Source organism: Gymnoscopelus braueri, assembly GCF_963280865.1.
Source record: "Gymnoscopelus braueri genome assembly, chromosome: 23".
NCBI lineage: Eukaryota > Metazoa > Chordata > Actinopteri > Myctophiformes > Myctophidae > Gymnoscopelus > Gymnoscopelus braueri.
Genome location: NC_137625.1, coordinates 9,855,965 through 9,865,964, shown reverse-complemented (window position 1 = coordinate 9,865,964; position 10,000 = coordinate 9,855,965). Strand labels below are relative to the sequence as shown.

Below are 10,000 nucleotides of genomic sequence, written 5' to 3'. Positions count from 1 at the left end.
ACCTTGTTTTTTTATTTTTATTTTTTCCCTTCATTTTTTTTTGAGACGAGAACACTTAAAAGAGAAAACACAGCAGAGAGCGGTTAAATGCTGATCTTGACAAGTTTCCTCATCCCTGCGACACAACAAAAGAAGACAACTAAAACATGTCGGCACCGCAGCGCCTGCTTCCTGTGGCGTACAACTTGAGTACCTCCCTCGACCCTGGAAAGTGTGGGAGCACGCGCGCGTTTGTGTTTATGTGAGCGCGTTGGAGTACATGTGCGTTGTGTGTGTGTGAGTACAGTAGATGACTGGCATCTGCGAATACATGAAAGGACCCCCTCTGACATAGACGATGTCTCCTCCAAGGCACGCCGCCTGGCAACCATCTTTGTTCTGATGACGAGCCTGTCTTTTTTTTGTTGTTGATGTCTGGTTTTAGTTTTTTTTTCCAATTCCTTTCATTTCACGTGCCAGGGTTGGGTTATGGAGATACAGAGCTCAGGCTTTGACTCGTATAAGACGGGTTAACGGGGGAGTTTGATCCCAGATGCTCCTTCTGTTTTTTTCGCGTTGATCTTCTGGCAAAGCCTTTTAGGTTTTTTTTGTTTTACTAAAGTGCCTGTCATAGAATTACCTGTACTTTCACTTTCATGTCTGCCACCCCTGTTCTCTTCACAACTCTGTCTCTCTCTCGCTCTCTCTCTCTCTCTCTCTCACCATGCACACATATTTTTCATCAGGTCTCAAGCTTATGGATTACGCTTTCATAGAGTAGCTTTATTTAGTGTACCTACATACTTCTATACAGTGAAGGCACACAGTATCAACACAGAACACAATTAGACTTCAGAGTGCTTGAAACGTTTATGGAATAAATTGCCTCAGTCGTGTCTGTACCAATGACTCAGACCTAAAAGAATGGCTGTGTGACTGCATTCACTCGGCATTACACGCATCCTTTTGCATCGAGTCTTAAGCTTAGTCCATGTCGGGCCAGGGGTGACCTTACCTAAGTCAGTGAAGCACATGTGTTTTCGTTTTCCTGTCTGAGATCTGTCAACCTTCTCTCTCTCTCTCTCCTTCTATGCCAACGCCTCTTTTTGAACCACGTCTCACGCTTATGGAATATATTGTCATTGGAGAGCTTTATTCCATGTACCTTATGCCCTGGACCTAAATAAGCAGCTAAGCTACCATGTGAAACAGTATCCGTACGGTACACAGACTTAGGTGTGTTTGCGAGTGAACCGGGGTGTAACAGTGCATAGGGATAGACCGACACATTCTTTAAGTAAGTGTACTGAGGCGACAGGACGAGGAAGTAGAAAGCCTCGCTAATCCTCTGCCGGCTTGCTGCATCACACGCGCATCTGTTTCCAAGCTGCAAGGCAAACGCCCGTGCTTGTCGCCAGCCTGGATTGGACAACAGCTGCTGTGCGCGGCGACGTACAACACACATTATGCTACGCGACGCCTATGGATGTGCGCCTCGTCCCCTCGAAGAAAATTGTTAAGCAGATTGTTATATGTGGAATGCATTATCCGGCGGGGATAAGCAAACACACTTGTCGGGCTGGCGTTGCATTACGTATTCACCTGTGATTCTGTTAAATCCATCAGTGTCAATTACGGCGCCTGCGAGCGCGTTGGGCGTGTTGATAGAGTGTGAAGATGCAGCTAAATATGCTGTCAGGCCTGTGTGTACAACAGGGCTGACAAATAACATCTCTCTTTGCCTCATTTCTCTTTACAAAGACATATTATTAGCCGTATTATCGAGCTACATGCTAGCACTGTATAGAATTAGCGGACATAGGGCCGGACAGCCAGGCCTAAATCCTACAACAGTCTGAACTAGTTTGCCCCCCCCCCCCCCATGTTGTTTTATTACAGCTTCCTGCGACCCACTGGAGTCAACTGGTGCAGAGAAACACCCGTGACAACGTCCTCCAATTCCAAGGGTTTATGCGAATTCACACGGACGTTTACGCGCCGTGAAAAACACTCGCCAGATCGTTATTTCACAGTTAATTACAAATCTAATTAGAATATTCAAATGAAGGCTTCCCTTTCTTTTCTTCTCGGCGTGCGCGCGGGAGAGCGGGGAGGGAGTGGGGGGGGGGGGGGAGGGAGATAGGGAGAGCGAGAGAAAGGGGGAAAAGACAGACAGAGAGAGAGTGCGCCTCTCCCTCTCTCTCTCTGTGAGTGGCAAAGCGATAACCTGTAATCGACGGAGCCGCAAACACCTTCTCCCTTTGATGTCCCCCCCCGCTAACATCCAGGCAACAAAGCCGGCCAATTACAAATGAGCTAATTAACTAAATTGTTGATGGAGCATGAACAGTTCATTGGCTCTGACGGCTGCACCGTGACAATGGTGAATGGGGCTTGGGAGAGGGGGGTGGGGTGGGGAGGCTGCATTGTTGCGGAGGTGAGTGCACGGCCGCACCGGTTGCCATTTGCTTTTGATGCTTTGACGCGCCCCCCCTCCTCCTCCCACTTCACTTCCCCGCTGTGGGGGGAAGAATGCGAGTTAATCTGAGGTTTGCCTATCAATCATGGTGCGTGCAGTTAGCCCGGCTGCAACCAACAGACATCTGCAAAGGTCGAAATGGCCTTCTGAGAGACTCCTTTGTTTAGGCCTTTCTGTAATCACGCTTACAGAAAGGAGGCACTCATAGCGTGCCAAGCCTTAAGCCTGATGTATATATGCCGAAAATAGCCAATCTCCAAGCTCGCATCGCGCTGTGATGCGACGCGTTTTGAGCTTACAGATTGGTTACATAATATGTAATGGTCCAAACTTTAATGCTGTATCCTCCTGAGTGTGCCATATAGGCTACAATGCAAAAGTAGAATTTGATCTATAGAACCCCTGCTACATTAACAGAATGATGTGGTGATCTACTAGCCTGGGATCCAGCCTGCTTCACAACGTTTTTGTTTTTTTCTCACTTCGTTTCTCAGTCTGGAAAGCCTCCTATTTGACTCGTTTTGCAGAACTAAACTGGAACTACATATGTTACGTAGGCAACGTCGTTGCTGATTGGATGTTGTTTAAACGAATCACGAATCACAGCGATCACACTGGTGTTTTTGTCCCGCCCCGCACCACAGACCAATCAGAAGCCACGGCTCGTTTTCAGCCGTATGGCATGTCCCGCCTCCGCAGCAGAAAACTATTACTTTATTACTACACTTTATTTTGACAATCTGTATGGTAGAGTATGTCAATAGTTATACTGCTAGTATAACTGCTAGCACATCTGCAGTGGTTGGACGTGGTCTCCCTACTCTTCCATTTATACATATGTATACCCTGGTGTTGGGTAAGACACCTACCGGTTGACAACAAGTAGTGCTGCCTGAGGCACATAAGCACAATATCTCCCCAGGCCAAGCAGGGGTCCCCTCTTAGCAGATGTTTGGTCTGCCATGAGGGAGACTTGGGTTCAATCCCGGATAGGACACAGCTTTAACAAGCGCACATCCAAATGTGTTCAAACTAATAATACAAAGAGAGTGAAGGAGGACCTACTTCAAAAACTGCCCGAAGTCTTCACAGATGCTTTCACAGCCCGGCCACTTGCACACGCCATGACCGTACAGCGAGTGAGATGCCCCGCCCTCCTCATGTAACGAGCTAGAGAGAGAGAGAGAGAGAGAGAGAGAGAGAGAGAGAGAGAGAGAGAGAGAGAGAGAGAGAGAGAGAGAGAGAGAGAGAGAATCACTGAGTACAAAGTAATAGCGAGCAAGCACTGATATGAGAGACAAATTAATATTGCAATTCAAGTATATGAGAGAGAGAGAGAGAGAGAGAGAGAGAGAGAGAGAGAGAGAGAGAGAGAGAGAGAGAGAGAGGGGAGTCAGAGAGGGGAGAGACAGACAGACAGACAGACAGACAGACAGACAGACAGACAGACAGACAGACAGACAGACAGACAGACAGACACACGGACACACAGACAGAAAGAAAGATAAACAGAGACAGCGAGAGAGAGACAGACAGACAGACAGACAGGCAGACAGACAGAGAGAGAATGGCGTCAGGTTCATTAGCGAGGCTGTGATGGCTGGAGGCAGCTTGTGGCTGTCAGGTTACAATCACGGACAGGGAGGTCACACAGCAGGTCAATTCAACAGTGTGCTATTGAACTCTTTCACTGTCATGGCTGGGAGGAGGGAAGAGGGGGGTGTAATTAAAATAAGGAAGTGACATTGTCCGTTGCTAATAGAATAGAGTCTCGGTGTGCGCGCACGACTGCACATGAACGTGTCTGTGCGTGCACGCACATTGTCCTGATATAAGTGGACGGACATGCATGTCAGCATGCAGCCCAGGAATAAGGTATCACATCGACTGAGTATCGATGTACGTACTCACGTGCAAGCACGTGCACGTGCACGTGAGCTCAAGCGCGGAGCCAAGGAGAGCCCTATGGAAACCCTCTGGCAGGTGTCTTGTGTCTTGTAAAGACATCACAGCTTTAGAGAAGGGGTAAGCGTTCAGGTAAACATGAAAGAATCCAGGCAAGCCTTCTTATTTTCATCTGGAGATTAATATTCCAGGGTAACGTATCATTTGAGGACAGCGGGGGGGGTGAATGAAGGTCTCTGCTATTTCTCAAATGGCATCCAAATAAGTTACGATCCGGGGCCAGACAGCACATCCTATTAAATGTGACGCTTTAACCTTTTCCGTTTGGCGCGACGTGTGTGTGTGTGCGCGCGCGCTGCCATGCAAGCGTGCGCTTCTATGCGCGTGCACGTTCTGTGGCTCGATGCCTTTTTCCGTGCCGCTTTCTACACACTGTACGTGCAATTTGCGTTGCATGTTAAGCTGTTGTGTGCACACGTTTGCGCGTAGTGGATAATTGCACGTGTGTGTGTGTGTGAGTGTGCGTGTGTATGTGTCAGGGGTTGGGAGAGCTCACAGTGGGCTTGGCAGCGAGGCTTTCCCACCATCGATCGGTGGCGTGTTAGTAAGCAGCTCTCCCTGACAATACTCCTTGTTCGATCATTATGAGACGCCACACGCCCCTCGGGACACAGAGGCAGATAAAACGTCTTTTTCCTCCACACACAACCACCAGCCCCCCTGTCTTTCTCTCCCTCTATGTCTCACTCTCTCCTCTTCACCTCCTGCTCTTTCCTGGTCTTCGACAGAGGGTCCTTGGCCCCTAGTGGGTCCTCAGAGTTACTAAAGGGGGGCCGCCAAATCTTTGAGAGATAGGATTTTAATTTTTTATTAACCACTTCAACCCTAGCGTCCCTATTCGGAGGGGAACATTAGCCTAAAATAGGCGAACTACAAGCCCACCAGTGGTGGAAAAAGTACTCAAATTCTTTACTTAAGTAAAAGTACCAATACTGTAATATAAAAATACTCTGTTACAAGTAAAAGTCCAGAATTAAAAATTTACTTGAGTAAGAGTACAAAAGTATTGGCATCAAAATGTACTTAAAGTACCAAAAGTAAAAGTACTAAATATTTGAAAATAGCCGATCTACAAGCTCACAACGCGTCGCATCGCGACGCGTTGTGAGCTTGTAGATCTGCTATTTTCAAATAGCCTATGTATAAAATAGGGCTAAAGTGGTTAATGGTTATGTTTCATTATATCATAGTTTATATCTGAAAAGTAACTAGTAACTAAAGTTTTCAAGTAATTGTAGTGGAGTAAAAGTACAATATTTGCCTCTGAGATGTACTGGAGTAGAAGTAAAAGTATTGGAAATTGGAAATACTCAAGTAAAGTACAAATACCTCAAAATTGTACTTAAGTACAGTACTTAAGTAAATGTACTTAGTTACTTTCCACCACTGAAGCCCACAACAGAGGTTTGGTGTAGAGGGAAGACCAAGTACAGGTTTTCTAAGTATTGAGGGTTTAAGTGGTTAACTGTCTGAAAATACACATTAATGTGAGTCCAACACAATGATAGTGCTGTCAAACAATTCTATGAAGCTATCTATGCAATCTATGAAAAAGTGTCATCTGCAACACAATGTTATACAATTATGTAGTAGGGGGGTCCCTGCTTCATCTCTAAGGGGTCCTTGGCTTGAAACACGTGGAAGACCCCTGCTCTATACAGTCTATCATCCCTCACTCCCTCCCTCTCACTGGCCCTCTGTCTCTCTCTACCTCCCTGTCTCACTCCTTTTAACCTCCCGCCTTTCCTCTCTCTATCTATCCTCCCTTGCTCCCTACTTTTATCTTCCTACCTCCATCTCTGTGTCTCTCTCTCTCTCTCTCTCTCTCTCTCTCTCTCTCTCTCTCTCTCTCTCTCTCTCTCTCCCTGTGTCTTCCAAGGGACGTCTCACTTCTGAAGATATCTTATTCAAGCCTCCTTTTAGTGGTGCTGGGGAGGTACCATCTTCTTTAAACCAATTACACAACACTTCCACCTCCAGTGAGAGGCTCTACCACACACACACACACGCGCACACGCACACGCACACGCACACGCACACACACACACACACACACACACACACACACACACACGCGCACAGCTACCCTACATCCTTATTATAATATCGCCCAAGAAATGCTTTTGAATAATGCATGGGCCAGAGAAGCGGATATGCGAGCAGTCAAGTGTTTTTGTTCGGCGCGCCGCACGTTCATAAAAGACGGCATCATGAGGATAAACATCCTGCAAACGCCACTCAAGGCATCGCGTATTCTGTTTACACGACAAGCGAGCGCCGTGCAAGGTAATTTTCAAAAGAAGGGGGGGGGGGGGGAGAAAGCACTAAATACTTTATGTACAAGGAGGGTTACCTGCCACAGAGGCTTGTTGTATATGCCTGCCTGTGTGTGTTTGTGTGTGTGCACGCCTCTCCATGGCGTTTGATGTTTGTATGTAAGTTAACTGCGAGCTGCAGCACGAGACGGTCCCCTGGGAAGAACTCAAGCTATGTTTTTTTGTTGTTGTTGTTGTTCTGGGTATTACCACTAATAAACTACTGAACAAACACAACACGCTTTTATCCCCGTTGGAACAAACACCATGTTTTTTTGTGTGTGTGTGTGTGTTTATTTCATGTTGTTCTAAACGAGGACAAATACCCTACATGGGAGAGCAGAGTACTGATGTGTCGCTACATGAAGAAGAATAAACAAGTTTAGCGAGGCTCTTTGTGCCGCTGTTGGTGTGTCTAGTATGTAGACTCTCTCTCTTTCTCCTTTCTGTTGGGCCCCCGTGAGTTGAGAGATGTGTGGCGCTGTTTAGTACATTGCAAACTATTACGAAACTACATACTACATCTCAAGATCGCTCGTTCATTTGCTCTTTCTAGACTTACAGCATAAACACAGCTCAGCCAGGGGGTGTCGGGATTAGCGATGGGACGATATGAAAATTTCATATCACGATAATGGTCGCCAAAATTATCGCGATACACGATATTATCGCGATATATGCAAATTCATGGAAATTAACCTAATACCATTTCTAAATGATTAATTACATTTTAAAACGGACTGGAATCACTTGACCTGTAATTTTTTGACAAATATATTTATTGTCTCTGTCACTCAATGTGTACATTTGAAAGGTCTAAATAACATTTGAAAGGTGTAAATAAGATGAATTGACCTTACTTGACATTACTTTTAGTAAACAGTGACAGTATTATTTATTAATCATAATCATTCAGAAGTAATCAAAGATGATATCTCTACTGCTATTGCTACATACAGTGGTGTAAAGTAACCACATGGCATGGCAGGTGGACTGGGGTGGGAGCAATTAGGGGTTAAGTATCTTTCTCAGGGACACCTCGACACATAGCCGCAGTGGTGGAAAAAGTACTAAAATTCTCTACTTAAGTAAAAGTACCAATACTGCAATATAAAAATACTCTGTTACAAGTAAAAGTCCAGAATTCAAAATTTACTTGAGTAAAAGTACAAAAGTATTGGCATCAAAATGTACTTAAAGTACCAAAAGTAAAAGTACTAAATATTTGAAAATAGCAGATCTACAAGCTCACAACGCGTCGCAGCGCGACGCGTTGTGAGCTTGTAGATCTGCTATTTTCAAATAGCCTATGTATAAAATAGGGCTAAAGTGGTTAATGTATGTTTCATAATATCATAATTTATATCTAAAAGTAACTAGTAACTCAAGTTTTCAAATAATTATAGTGGAGTAAAAGTACAATATTTGCCTCTGAGATGTAGTGGAGTAGAAGCAAAAGTATTGGAAATTGGAAATACTCAAGTAAAGTACAAATACCTCAAAATTGTACTCAAGTACAGTACTTAAGTAAATGTACTTAGTTACTTTACACCACTGGAAACGTGACATGTGATATCGAGAACAATTCTTGCGGCGTTGAGTGTCGGTCTCAGACAAGGTCCTTACCTCTCCCGCTCTCGCTTGAACTCCCGCTCTCGCTCTCGTCTGTGGTTGAGGGCGGGCGACTGTCCGTTGGCGATGTGGGCGTGGTGGTGGTGATGGTGGTGGGAGATGGGCGGCGAGGCTTTGGCGGGGTTGGACGACGACGAGGAGGACAGCGAGGAGGAGGAGGTGGTCGACGACGAGTTGTTGGTGGAGAGGTCCAGGCCTCCGCCGCCGCCCGCCGCCTCGCCTCCTGCGCCGGAGCCGGTGTGGGCGCCGGCTTCTGCGCCTCCTCCTCCTCCGCTGCTCCTGTGCTTGATGCCGTTGTCCTCCATGCAGTGGGCGGCGTGGGCGCCTCCTCCTCCACCTCCTCCTCCCCCCTCCTCCCCCGCCGCCTCCTCCTCCTCTGGTCACGTCTTTCCACAGCTGCTGCAGCTCCGCAGGGCTCAGCCCGGCTGATGGAGACAAGAGAGACAAGAGACCGTTAGCCACTTAACCCATTGAGACCTGGAACTGTCTCATTTTTTAGATTTGAGCTAAAAAGCATTATTTTACACTTTGGGCTATTCAAAAATAGCAGATCTACAAGCTCATAGCGCGGCACCGAGTGCCGCGCTACGAGCTTGTAGATCTGCATTTTTTGAAAATTCGTGAACATTTGTGAAAATCTTTGAAAATATATATTTTTAAAGCGAACATTTTTAACTCAAATCTTTGCTTCTGGGGGGTCCCTGGAACAAAATATTTTGATGGGGGTCCGCGGCCAAATACATATCATTTTGGGGGTCCTTGACATGAAAAAGTTTGAGAACCACTGATATAGAAACATAAGTTTTTCAGAAAACTGTTGAGATTTAGGAGACATGTAGAATCGGCTTCAGGTCTCAATGGGTTAAAACCTCTGGGCCAGGGGGTCTTCCAACGTTTTTCCAGGCCAAGGACCGCCTTGGCTGAGAGAGAGATAAAGCAGGGACCCCCCCATTATATATTGTATAAAAATTAAATACAATTCATAGATTTCATAGGTAGCTTCATAGGCTTGTTTGACAGCACTGTCATCAGTGTATGTTGGATTCATGTTAATGTCGATTTCCAGACATTTAACCACTTAAACCGTCAATACTGAGTAAACTTGACCTTTCACTCTGTACTTGTTCTGCTCTTTTCTCCAAACCTCTTTGCCGAAAATAGCAGATCTACAAGCGCACAGCGCGGCGTTGTGTGCTTGTAGATCTGCTCTTTTTGGCTAAAGTTCTCCTCAGAATAGGGATGCTTTGTTGAAGTGGTTGTAGAATGTAAAAATCACACCCAGTGTGAAGTGGGCGGTGTGGACATCACAGTGGTCATCATAGTGATGGAAGCTCACTTCAAAAAAGAAATACATTTATTGAAAATAATCTTTATTGGTCATCATAGTGATGGAAGCTCACTTCCCAAAAAAATGGATTTTTGGAAGTCATCAAGTGTCTCGCTAGCCAATCACAGTGCTGAATAGAGTCAGCCAATAGAGTCAGCCAATCACAGTACAGCTAACTGGGCCAGCTGGGCCAATCACAGTGCAGGAAACTAATACTAATGAGACGTCCCAACCCCAATTATAGGCCCAAAAATCATACAAAGATTTGGCGGACCCCCTGTAGTAACTCTGAAGACCCCCTAC

General features: G+C 45.8%; 1 protein-coding gene across 1 annotated transcript in view; it reads right to left on the bottom strand.

Annotated features, from left to right (window-relative positions):
* Positions 1-10,000, bottom strand: part of foxp2 (forkhead box P2) — a 162,519-nt gene that overhangs the window by 34,518 nt on the left and 118,001 nt on the right. The window contains 3 exon segments of the mRNA XM_080420620.1: positions 3,524-3,628; positions 8,365-8,693; positions 8,725-8,795. Of these exon segments, the coding sequence (XP_080276746.1) occupies positions 3,524-3,628; positions 8,365-8,693; positions 8,725-8,795 (505 nt within the window).